The sequence below is a fragment of the Phyllobates terribilis genome, unplaced genomic scaffold (genome assembly GCF_046119375.1).
Source record: "Phyllobates terribilis strain yellow unplaced genomic scaffold, ASM4611937v1 Scaffold_4__5_contigs__length_816908805, whole genome shotgun sequence".
Lineage (NCBI taxonomy): Eukaryota > Metazoa > Chordata > Amphibia > Anura > Dendrobatidae > Phyllobates > Phyllobates terribilis.
In genome coordinates, this window is record NW_027362764.1 from 583,930,433 (window position 1) to 583,944,023 (window position 13,591).

At 45.9% G+C, this 13,591-nt stretch overlaps 1 protein-coding gene across 1 annotated transcript in view; it reads right to left on the reverse strand.

Annotated features, from left to right (window-relative positions):
- Window positions 1-403: 403 nt before the first annotated feature.
- Window positions 404-13,591, reverse strand: part of LOC141264689 (histamine H3 receptor-like) — a 30,413-nt gene continuing 17,225 nt past the window's right edge. Inside the window, exon 4 of the mRNA XM_073676954.1 lies at window positions 404-607. Within this exon, the coding sequence (XP_073533055.1) occupies window positions 404-607 (204 nt within the window). The remainder of the gene's footprint in view (window positions 608-13,591) is intronic.

The window sequence follows — 13,591 nt, forward strand, 5'->3', positions numbered from 1 at the left end:
ATTTTTGCAGACGTTTCATTAAGAATTGTTCAGGTATAATTGCACCAATCACTGAGTTAACAAAGAAAGCCAAATCGTTTGTTTGGTCTCCTCAAGCACAAGATGCTTTTTCTTGCCTGAAGACGAAGTTCACCACAACTCCTATACTGATTCATTCCAATCCTGAAAATGCCTTTATTGTAGAAGTGGATGCTTCAGACGGTGCAATAGGGGACATTCTATCACAAAGAACAGGAACAAACGATTTGCTACATCCTTGTGCCTATTTCTCCAAAAGTTTAACTGTGTCAGAGAAGAATTATCATGTGGGGAACAAAGAGCTCTTAGCTATCATAGCTGCTTTCAAAGAATTGAGACATCATCTAGAAGGAGCAGCTCAACAAATTGTTGTTCTAACTGACTATCATAACCTTGAATTTATCAGGTCTGTCAAATGTTTATTTCCCCGCCAAGCTCGATGGAGACTCTTTCTTAACCGATTCAACATTGTTATCTCTTGCAGACCTAGCTCCCGTAATGGTAAGGCTGATGCTTTATCTAGGATCTTCTCCAAAGATCCTTCTACAGCTGCATCACCAACAACTTCCTGATCCATAACAAAGACTTGCTAGAAGATACACGGGAAGCATACGAGACAGACCCAATTCTTATGCATCCACCAGATGATATATCTCTTACCTTTCAAAATAACGTATGGACTAGAGATGAGCGTTGATCTACTCGAACTGTTCGCCAATCTCAAATTCGAGCTGTTTTGGGCGGTGTTCGAGCCGGTCGGCGAACACGAACAATTTGAGAAAAATTCGGCTGTTCGAGGTTATGTTCGATAACTGTTCGTGCACCAAAATCATAACTGGATTTTTTCTCAGTAATGATGAAAATTAATGTTAATACGCAGTTTGAGTGTACAGCGGGGCGGGGGGAGGGGCAGGGGATGGATCTCTGCAGGAACAATGAAGATCTCCATTTTTTTTTCTCTTTCCCGCATTTGCAGTGGGGAGGTGCAATCTGTCAGCCTATCAGCAGCGCACACACGGAGCGAAGTGCTTTTTTTCACACAAGCAAGGGCATGTGTGATTGGCAGTGTATGTCACATGTCCTTGCCCTATAAGACCAAGCCATTTTCCCCGTCGCCACCATTTTCTCACTGCTGCAGCTGCGTGTTAGACGGCACCGCTGTTGCTGTGTGTGCTATACCTTGTTAATTTCAAGCCAATTTTCGCACAAATATACAGATAGCTTGGGAGTAGGGAATAGTTGTGATTGCAGTCCTATTAAGGACTAGGTTACAGCATTTCCTACGACTTTTATCAGGGAGGTCTGTACTCTTAAATAGATAGGTTGTGGGAGTAAAGACTAATTGTAATTGGAGTCCTTTTCAGGACTAGGTTACATGAGTTCCTATCAGTTTTTGCCAGGCAGGTCTGTGCCAGTGCTGTGCAAGTTTTTTTCACAGCATTTGGCTGAATCTAGCAAAGCTAATCCTTTTTGGCCTATTGCAGAGTGTGTTAGTCAGTGGAGTAGCCTATCTGTGTTGCAAGATATAACACCTGTGTATAGAATACCAATTTTTTTACTGCACCTAGTGAAGTAAAATCTTTTGGGCATAGCATCATTCTATTAGTCCATCTATACTGACCTCCATCAGGTTGCAAACTGAATATAATTTTTTTCTGCATCTAGCTCTGAAAAAATATTTGGGCTTCTAGCGGTGTGTGGGACTTGGTCTATTAGTCCATCTATACTGACCTCCATCAGGTTGCAAATTAAAAATAATTTTTTTCTGCATCTACCTCTGAAAAAATATTTGGGCTTCTAGCAGTGTGTGGGACTTGGTCTATTAGTCCATCTATACTGACCTACATCAGGTTGCAAATTAAAAATAATTTTTTTCTGCATCTAGCTCTGAAAAAATATTTGGGCTTCTAGCGGTGTGTGGGACTTGGTCTATTAGTCCATCTATACTGACCTCCATCAGGTTGCAAATTAAAAATAATTTTTTTCTGCATCTAGCTCTGAAAAAATATTTGGGCTTCTAGCGGTGTGTGGGACTTGGTCTATTAGTCCATCTATACTGACCTCCATCAGGTTGCAAATTAAAAATAATTTTTTTCTGCATCTAGCTCTGAAAAAATATTTGGGCTTCTAGCAGTGTGTGGGACTTGGTCTATTAGTCCATCTATACTGACCTCCATCAGGTTGCAAATTAAAAATAATTTTTTTCTGCATCTAGCTCTGAAAAAATTTTTGGGCTTCTAGCAGTGTGTGGGACTTGGTCTATTAGTCCATCTATACTGACCTCCATCAGGTTGCAAATTAAAAATAATTTTTTTCTGCATCTAGCTCTGAAAAAATATTTGGGCTTCTAGCGGTGTGTGGGACTTGGTCTATTAGTCCATCTATACTGACCTCCATCAGGTTGCAAATTAAAAATAATTTTTTTCTGCATCTAACCCAGCCAATAGTTTTGGCCTAATACCACAGTTTGGCCACTCAGCTCTGCTCGGTTACCATCCATTGTTTTTTTGTGCAAACAACTCCAGAGTTGTGAATTAGTTAACCACCAAAATGAGTGGAAAAAGGCCTGCTGCTGGTGGAAAGGGGAATAGGCGTGTTGGGAAGGGGAAAAAAGGTTGTGTCCGTGGGGTAGGTGCAGAAGAAAGACCATCTTCCAGCCAAACTAAAATGTCTACTTCTTTTAGCGGACAATGTGATAAGATCCCTTTCTTACGGCCACGCCAATCGCTACAAATTCCAGATGAGGCACAAAAACAGCAGGTGCTTCAACGGATATCAAGTGCTCCTTTAAGTGGGCTCTCCTCCACATCAACTTCAACATCACAAATACTCCAGTCCTCAAAGGTGTCACCCAAATCGCACTTGCTTCCTCACAGCTCCCAAATCTCCAGCTGCCCGTCTGAGTGTGAGGTAGAACAGATGGTTGAGTCTGCAGAGCTGTTTACTCATACTATAGCCTGGGAATCAGAGGTCGACTCCAGCGCTTCTGTGAATCCAGACGAGGAAATGATCTGCACTGATGCCCAGAATCTTTATGAGTCGGATCCAGGACCAGACGCAGAAGGTTCTGACCATAATGTAGACCCTCATTCCCAAACTGTAACTCCTGTTGGTGGAGACAATGAGGAAGACGATGATAAGACTCAAATACCTGATTGGAGCGACAACTTTAGTTTTTTGTCAGGGCAGGAACAGGTTGGCTCTGAGGACGACGGGTGTGATAACGCACAGGGTGATGATGATGAGGTCGGAGATCCCACTTACTGTCAACCCACAGTCAGCCAAGAGATGAGGTCAGCAGAGGAGGTGGAGGAAGATGCTAGTGACGACGAGGTCAGGTTGCGCCTTCCTGGACAGAGACGTAGTACTGGAAGCACGTCAACAACTGCATCCTCAAACACAACTCTGCCTCTCACCACAAGTCGTGGTGGCTCTTCAGGTCGCATGGGTGCTAAGCCTTGCATAGCCTGGGCATTTTTTCAGATCGATAAAGATGACCCAACTCGTGTTATCTGTAACATTTGTCAGCAAAAGCTAAGTAGAGGCCAAAAAATACATAGTTTGAGTACTTCATGCATGAACCGGCACATGGACATGAAGCATAAGTTGCAGTGGGAAGCTCAGTGTGCTACAATGCGGCCTAGCCGGCCGGGCCAATCACCGTCTGCCATATCTTGTGCATCCGCGGCCTCTTCATCCTCTGTGACTGGGGGGACAGCAGTCACACCTGTTTTGGGGCGCAGACCTGCCACCTCTTTACCCGCAACAGCCAGCGTGATTGGCAGGTCATCATTTTCTTTGGAGGTGGTAACACCAGCTGGTGTTGAGCGCTGTCCGACATCGATAGCACCACCTTTGGATCAAGGCAACCTAACATGTCCGCCTGCATCTTCCTCACAGACCGGCAGTTTGCCGGGGACACCCTTATCAACCCCGTCTAAGCACAATAGCCAGCCCTCGGTCCCTCAGATGTGGACAAGTAAAAGACCATTTCCTCCTAGCCATGAGAAAGCTAAGAGGTTGAATTTCACCATCTGCAAGCTCTTGGCTACAGAAATGCTGCCTTTCCGCCTGGTGGACACAGAGGATTTTCGAGACCTTATGTCCGTCGCAGTGCCCCAGTACCAGATGCCCAGTCGGCACTACTTCTCAAAGAAAGGTGTGCCTGCGCTCCACCAGCATGTCGCACACAACATCACCGCTTCTTTGAGAAACTCTGTGTGTGACAGGGTGCATTTCACCACAGACACTTGGACGAGTAGGCATGGACAGGGGCGTTACATGTCGCTGACTGGGCACTGGGTAACTATGGTGACAGCAGGACAAGGGGCTGCTGTCCAAGTCTTGCCGTCCCCACGAGTTGTGCGTCAATCCTCTTTATGTCAAAGTTCCTCCACTGCTTCTGCCTCCTCAACCTCCTCTCGGTCTTCCACCTGCACCCAAAGCCTGTCTGGTCATGCCACAAGCTTTCTAACTGCGCAGAAGGGATCCTGCACACCTCCTTACTATGCTGGCAGTAGGGCTCAACGTCATCAGGCGGTTTTTACATTGAAATGTCTGGGAAATGTGAGTCACACAGCTGAGGAGTTGTGGTCAGCTCTGGAGAACCAGTTTCATGAATGGTTGTCTCCACTGGACCTGAAACCAGGGAAGGCCGTGTGCGACAATGCTGCAAACCTGGGTGCGGCCCTTCGCCGGGGCAATGTCACACACGTGCCTTGTATGGCTCACGTGTTGAACCTGGTTGTCCAGCAATTTTTAGCCCACTATCCCAGACTAGATGGCCTTCTGCAGAGGGCACGGTCGCTGTGTGCTCACTTCCGCCGTTCGCATCCCGCAGCTCAGCGACTTACATCTCTACAGAAGTCGTTGGGCCTGCCACTTCACCGGCTAAAATGCGATGTGCCTACCCGGTGGAATTCAACTCTGCACATGTTGCAGCGACTGTGGCAGCACCGACAAGCCCTGGTGCAATACGTTCTGACGTATAGCCTGGGCCAACGAGATTCAGAGGTGGGGCAAATCACGCTGGAGGAGTGGTCTCAGATCAGGGACCTATGCACCCTTCTGCACAGTTTTGAAATGGCGACGAAGATGTTTAGTGCTGACGATGCCATTATCAGCATGACTATTCCGGTGATTTACATGCTGGAGCACATGTTAAACAGAATTCGGAGTCAGGTGGTGGCACAAGAGGAGGTGGAGGAAGTAGAGGAGGAGGAGTTGTATGCGGAAGGGCTAACATCTGCAAGGTCCAGACGGTCGGCAGCACCAAGGCGGCAGGCATGTGAGGGTGGGGGAGATGGTTTTACCAGGGCGCATGGTAGCAGCCAAACTAGTGAGGAAGGTGCAGGAGCCCAGGAAGAAGTGGAGGACGAACTGATGGAAGACTCATCAGATGAGGGAGACCTTGATCACATTTCTGTTGTGCGAGGTTGGGGGGAGAGGACAGAGGAAGGAAGCATGATTGTTACCTCGCCACCAACACAACAGGGACTTGGTGCTCCTGGATGCGCAACACACATGAGTGCCTTCTTGCTGCACTACCTGCAACATGACCCTCGAATTGTGAGAATTAGAAATAATCCTGACTACTGGGTTGCCACACTGTTAGATCCCCGGTACAAAAGTAAATTTGCAGAAATTATTCCTGCCATAGAAAGGGATGCACGCATGCAGGAGTATCAGCAGAGACTGTTGCAGAATCTTACATGTGCTTTTCCACAAAATACCAGTGGTGCACGTAGTGAATCTCACAGTTCCAACTTGCCAACCGTGGGACCGTCAAGTGTTCAGCACTCAAACCGTAACAGAACCACAGTATCTGCTGGTAACATCAATTTTGCGGAATCATTTCACCACTTTTTTAGCCCATCCTTTGCAAGGCCACAGGAGACAAGAAGTCTGACACATAGTCAACGCCTAGAGACGATGGTACAGGAGTATCTCCAAGTAAACATTGAAGCCACGACTGTGTCACTGGACCCTTGCTCTTTTTGGGCTTCCAATCTGGATAAATGGCCGGAGCTAGCCACTTACGCCTTGGAGATCTTGTCATGCCCCGCAGCCAGCGTTCTGTCTGAACGTGTGTTCAGCGCTGCTGGTGGTGTGCTGACAGATAAGCGCACGCGGCTCTCCACTGATAATGTAGACAGACTCACGTTCATAAAGATGAACAAATCATGGATCCGAAACGACTTTTCTACCCCTGTGTCATCCTGGGGAGAGTAAAAGCTTGATGATTGGTTAAAATCACCCTACCAACCGTTTTAAGCTTTCAAATTACTAATCATGTTTATCTGTATCTTGACTGGAAAATAATTTGGGCTTTGTAGCAGTGTGCAGCACTGATCCTATTAGGCCATCTATACTAAAGCTTCACCAGATTTAAAATTAAAAATAATTTTTAGCTGCATCTAGCCCGGAAAATAATTTTGGGGCTCCGAGATGCGCAAGGCACATAAGTGCCTTCTTGCTGCACTACCTGCAGCATGACCCTCATATTGTCAGAATTCGAAGTAATCATGACTACTGGGTTGCCACACTCTTAGATCCCCCAAACTTTTCGATCAACCTTTTCATTTTAATAAAGACCAAAAAAATGGTCATTTTTGAAATTATAAGCATTAGCAGGTTGTTAGAAACTGAAATCAAACAGTTTTCAACTCAAAACTTTATTCTAGGTGATGTTACATTTTCACATAGGACCCCTTGTTCGAAAGGAGCTTCTGAACTCTCTCGTCCATTGAATTTGTCAGGTTTTGGATGGTTTCTGCTTCAATTGTTTTGCATGAGGACAGAATACCCTCCCAGAGCTGTTGCTTAGATGTGAACTGCCTCCCGCCATCATAGACACTCCTTTTAATGATGCTCCAAAGGTTCTGAATGGGGTAGAGGTCAGGGGAGCATGGGGGTCACACCATAAGTTTGTCCCCTTTTATGCCCATATCAGCCAGAGATGCAGATGTTTTATGTGCAGCATGAGATGGTGCATTATCATGCAGAAAAATGATCTTGCTGTGAAATACACGGTTCTTCTTCTTGAACCACGGCAGGAAGTGCTGTTTGAGAAAATCCACATACATTATGGAGTTCATCTTTAGCGCCTTCAGGGATCCTAAAGGGGCCGACAATCTCTCTCCCCATGATTCCAGCCCAAAACATTACTCCACCTCCTCCTTGTTGGCGCTGTAGCCGTGTTTGCGTGGGGTGTCCATCAACCAGCCATCCTCCACTCCATCCATCTGGACCATCGAGCGCTGCACGGCACTCATCCGTGAACAAAACAGTTTTGAAATCAGTCTTCATGTAATGTTTGGCCCACTGGAGCCGTTTCTGCTTGTGTGAAGTGGATAGAGGAGGTCGACAGGATGGCGCATGCACAGCTGCAAACCTCTGAAGGACCCTGCATCTTGTTGTTCGGGGGACGTTGGAGGCACAAGCAGCTTCAAAAACTTGTCTGCTGCTATGACAAGGCTTTTTTGCCGCTGCTCTTTCAACCTGACGTAATTGCCTGTAGGAAAGAGTCCTCAATTTGCCCTTATCAGCACGCACACGTGTGTACTGTGAATCAGCTACATACTTCTTGATTGCCAGGACACTTCATCCTGATCATCGCACAATGTTGATTGTAGTCATGCCTTGACCTAAACACTCCACAATTTGTTGCTTCTCAGCAGCCGACACATCCTTTTTCTTTCCCATTTTGGCAGAAAATGTAGGCTGCTTAATAATGTGAGAGAGCCTTCTTAAGTAGTCTTGCCTTTCATTGGACACACCTGCCAAACTAATTAGCACAGGTGTCTGCAATTGCTTACAGTGATATAAAGAGCCCTGACACACATCACCATCAATGAGTTTAACTGACAAACAAACAAATTCTTCCCTTATCACTCCTAAACACTTTTTGTATAATAATTTGGAACGCAGTGTACATGTGCTTTTCCACAAAACACCAGTGGTTCACGTAGTGAATCTTACAGTTCTAACTTGCCAACCGTGGTCTGTATGGAGTTGTTCAATAAAGGGCCCAAAATTAAGATAACATAGATGGGAGAGGTCTCTATGAATAGGAATTCCTAAGTATTTGATACCCTGTGAGGGCCAGGCAAAGGAAAAGTTGGACTGGATGGAATCCTATATGGATTTGGGGAGGGAGACATCGAGGGCCTCAGACTTCGCTGCATTGATTTTAAAATTTTACCATGTAACAAAGTGATCTATTTCAGCCATAACAGCATGGATGGATATATGTGATTGAGTGATATATACTAGGACATCATCAGCAAATAGAGAGCACTTGTACTCGGTGCCTCCCACCTCAATCCACCTAATATTGGGGTTATGGCGAATTGATGAGAGCAGGTGCTCCGTCACTAGGATGTATAAGAGAGGGGACAGAGGACATCACTGCCTTGTCCCATTGGTGATTGTGAAAGGTGATGAAAATGTTCTGACGCACCCCCTGGGCCTTTGGACACCCGGAGCCGGACCCTTTTTGGTGGATGCTGGTGGTTGTAGTCTTCGTGGCGGCGACCCAGTTCCGTGGCTCAGGGCGGTCAAACCAGTGGCGGAACTATTTATGTGGTTTTCATGTTTAAATGTCCGACTACGCCACCCGTGGATTGCGGTCAGAGTGAACCGCCGCTACAGGGCAGACCACTGAGGCTGGTGTTGTGGGTGCAGCAGAGCGTAGCATAACTCCCCACGGGAGGAGTATAGCCTCAGGGCAGTGTATGCGGAGGATGGGGGTGATGGTGCAGGGCAGCAGCAGTAACGACACGGAGTCAGTGATGCAGTTCAGGGCCTTTACTCACAGTTCTTATTATCCAGACCACGTCTGCAGGTAACGGCTGCCCACGTCGTACTGTGCTCACCAGGTGAGGGGCTCAGACAACTCCCAGATAACTTTGGAGCACTTCACAGGACCCCCTTTGTGTGTCCTTTGTCTGGCCTTTCTTACCAACACTTCTGTCCGGCTGCCTCGGGCCTCCTCTTGGTAAACTTGGCGCCAGTTTCCCTGACCCTATGTGGTGCCTTCCTAGCGGGTGTAGCGAGGGGCTGCGCCACATAAAATGTCAGAGCCTCCGGTTTCTAGCTGAGGGTCGTTTCCTGCCTCCACTAGTTCGGGGACCGGTCTCCCCCTTTGGCCTGACCCCTCCACGCAGGTGGATTCGGGCATGCGGTGGCGACTCGCCCGTCCGCACCCCTGGGATCCCTTCATTCCTCGTTCCTGGAGCCTTCTCCGCTCCTCTTCCTTCCTTCTCCCTCTTCCAGGCCTGGGCCTCTGTTACTAGGCCCGCCTCCGGAGCAGAGCTCATGCAGAGCCCCTGCTCCCTGCCACTTCTGCTCAGACTTCTCTGCACTGAACTAAGATGGTGCCCACCTTTTATACTCCCTTCTCAATGCACCCAGGAACTGCTTCCTCCCTGCTCCTGCACTACAGGGTTCCCCTTCCTCAGTGTTCCCTCCCCCCACTCCAGCCAGGGACAGGGACTGTCGTGCCCATCTCAGGGGCATATTGGTCGCCCTGCCCCACGGCAATGTGGTGTAATGCATGCAGGTGTCGGGTCCTGATCCACACTCCATCCTTACCTGAGAGTGAGATATCACACCTCTGGGTGAGGTGCAATACGTCTTTAGCAACCGAGCCCTCAGGGTGCTACAGTTCCATTTATCTTCAGCCTAGGTGACGTATTGCGATACAGGGCCGTGATTTTGGCTATAAAAGGGTCCCCTAGACCCCTACCCCAAGCTTTTTAAGAGAATCATATATGGCGTGCCAGGAGACTCTATGGAATGCTTTCTCAGCATCCAACGAGAGTATCTAATTACAAATTTTTAACTGCATCTAGCCCAGGAAATACTTTGTGCCTAGTAGCAGTGTCTGCTAGTAAGCGGATTATCCCGGCTGTTAAGCAAGCTGCACCACCTGTAGTTTAGACACTTAATTTTTTCAAAGGAAATGCTTCGGGACCATGGGATACTTAGTGAAGAGCATCAGGAGGCACCCCAAGGCATAGGGGCTGGGACTGGCAGTAGGATGCCTTGCGGTGGACAGCCGAGCTCGATCCTTATAAAAGCTTTTTAACTGCAGCAGCTTTAGTGGACGCTACTGGAGCTGGAATTACCGCGGCTGCTGGCATGAGACTTGCCCTCCAATAGATCCTTGTAAATGGATTTAAAGTGTATTCATTCAAATTAGAGAGACAATTTAAATTAAAAAGCTTAGAGCTGCCTCCACCACAGGGGGGCTCGCTCGACCCACCAGCGGACAGGCACCAGTATTGGGAGAGGGGGGCTGGCCGTCAGGGTTCACCGCGGCTCTGGCACAAACCCGGCGACACGGAGGTGGCACGGGCAGGAGCGGACTGGCCGTGTCGGCTTCTCACTTTTTGGATTTTAGAAGGGCATGACATGCCTATATCTGTGTCTCCCCCTCCTTTTACTCCTCCACCTCTTTTATTTTCGCATGACTATATGTACTTGTCACTTTTCCATGTGTTAGTTATGTCTTCTGAGCAGTTTGTCAGCTTTTGGACACCTTTGAAGGTGTTTTCTATGTGTTTCTATGTGTTTTTGTTTGCCTGCCATTGGTTTTAACGGTGTTCGAAGGTGTTCGACGAACAGTTCGACGAACAGTTCGGCGAACACACGGGTGTTCGACGAACCGAACCGAACTCGAACACTACGGGGGTGGCTCAACACTAGTATTGCATCTATGTTCCAGAAACTGTGAGACTTAAAGTATTAAAACTAATCTATGACTCCAAGTTAGCTGGACAGAAAGGAATTAAAAAAAACACAAGAAGTTTAGTTTTCATGGGGTTCCAGACGAAGTTGTCTCTACCTACAACTCCTTTGCTATGTCCAAGAACATCTATAACCGCTTGCTGTTCCTGCTCGTGTGCCTTTAGCCACTGGTTTCTAGCACTGCTACGCCAGTAGCGTAACACACACGCACGCAGCGTTACCCTGGTGTACTTGGTTCTAGCAGAAGGTGGTGTTAGAAAGGGTTCTCTCCCACTTGAAATTAAATCGGATAAATGCAATCCGATTAAAAATCGGATTGCACTCGTACCAATTTAATCCTATGCTTGTGTTTTCAATGGCGTTTTTTTCCTGCTCCACTCGGATCGCGATTGGATGGAAAAAAGACGCAGCATGCTGCGATTGCATGCAAAATTTGGATCGGATATAAGTCTATCGGTGCGTGTGAAACATCGCACTGCACTCTGATATCAACCGAGTGCAGTGCGATTCCCCCCAATGAATTTCTCCATCTCCTCCGCAGCTGTGCTGCGATCTTCTCATGAGAGACGATCTGAGCTGCAGAGCAGGAGCAGAGTGTCATTACCATATCACATCCGATGCTCTTGCATCGGATGTGATATGCCAAACTTTTACTCCACACTGAGAGTGCTGCTCGGATAAAAACTTTTCTATACAGTATTGCTATGTAGACTGCAGCTTTTAATGAGCATGTACAAGATTTCATCAGCAGAAGCTGGAGGAGGACAGTGGAAAGAGCATGGAATGGGGTTATATTCATTGCCTGACAAAGGATCCAGACCAAAGCTGAAAACCAGTCTGCATCTTATGCTTTATTTGTTCAAAATAACTTATCACGATCCCACATGATTACCAATAAGCTCTATAGCCTAAGCCTTTCCATCCTTATCCAATTGAATAATTTTGTCATTCAAGCTAAGTGGTCAGAGATTCAGTTTACAGCCTCAATACACTTGAACTCATAACATCTGGCAGTATATAGTTTGACATTTTTGATAAAATGCAAGTTGTGACATGCAGAAGTAGTGCTGTTGCTTCAAAAGCATCCAGCAACTATTAGAAGTAACACAAGCACAGGAGACAGGAAGTGTTGTGCTCCAGAAGCATCCAGCAACTAGAGGGGTTAACACAGTCACAGGAGACAGGGAGTGTTTTAGCAGAGCCCCAGGGGGATTGTGGGGAAGTTGTTTACTGTCTGGCTGGAGCCAAAGAGAAAGCTGGTGTGTTATCTGTATCTCACAGAAGGCAAGGGAGCAGAATTCAGGTCAGGAGGGAAGCTAAACACAGGTCAAATAGACTCCCTGAGCTAACAGTGTAGAATATTATCGGGCAGAAAGATAAGGACTAGAAGGAATCGTGTCATAGGGATCTTCTCCTTCATCAAACCCCCCCCCCCTCCATCTCCATGCAGGATAAAGAATGCTGTGTACTATTGAGTCCTTGTGAAGGAAAAGCCTGTGGTTGTGTATGCATAGAAGTGTTATCCTAAGAGATCTAATCTATGCTAAATTATACTACTGAAGAGACTGACCTTACTGTGCCTGCTTTATTAGACCGTACTATAAAGAAGATTGTTGCTGTAATATCCCTGAATTGCATGAAACCCGTCTCGCCCTATCTGAACCTAGCGGCGTGCGTGTAACAAAGTGTTAAAAAACAGATTAAAAAGTCGTTCTGGGATAGATTTGCATAATAAATACACAGTACTCATCAGGGCCAGGTGATCTATTTCATGATGTATATGAATAATATTGTTAGAACTAGTGAGAGAGTCTCATTAAACTTAAAGGTATTGTCTTACCTTGTTAAATGGGTAAAATTGCAAAGTGTTAGTTAAAACAATTAACTTTGCATTTTTCCTGCTATTTAAAATCCTCTCTGTGAAATCATCTCCTTTCTCAAAAATGAATGATTTTTTTAATTCTATAGTTTATTGCTAATTGCCTAGGTCACCAGCCACCTCTGCAGTGTATCGGAGATTGCCTGTTTCCTAGGCAAAGAATCCAGCGCTTGCAAATTCTATGCTTCGGAGCTTGTAGGAGCTGCTGGGAAGCTGGCTGGATCATATCAACAGAAGCCCCCCTGTGTTACTCTGAGCTGCAGAGGGAAAGCACACCACCCCCCAATAAGCAGGAATGTTGTGTTTATTGCTTGTTGGAAGACAAGTCATGTAAGGTTTCACTCCACCAACTTATTTACAGAGCCAGGAACGGGGTTTAAAGTAGTTGTTCTACAATATATATTTTATATGAAAGTGCTTTTATTTATCAAACATATTAAAAACAAGTATATACAAATATGGTATTTGCATAGATGGAAAACCTTGTTTAATAAAGTTATGTTATTTATACTGCTCAATAAACAATCCCAACCAATTCAAAAGAATACATTTCCAAATTACTGTTATTTCTTAAGCTTCTCCACCAAAAATGAATGAATTAATATATACCGTATATATATTAATTGAACAATATTTTTAGTAACAATAATTAAAAATTAGCATGAAGATGGTAATAATGGAAGATGTGACTGATCCTGGAGTTCTGAAAGCTAAAATAGGCTTTCAAAGTAAGCTTTTTAACTAGCATACTAATTGTATTAATAAAAAAACCTTTTTGTACTCTGCTTTTGTGCTCGGTGCCAACTGGAATTATGTAGTTGTATGTTGCTATAAAACAACTGTCTACTGCCTATGCATTCACCATGCTAAGTACACTGACTATGAATTCGGCTCAGCTATCAAGATGTCATGGCAACTTTTAAATTCCCTGAAACAATTAAC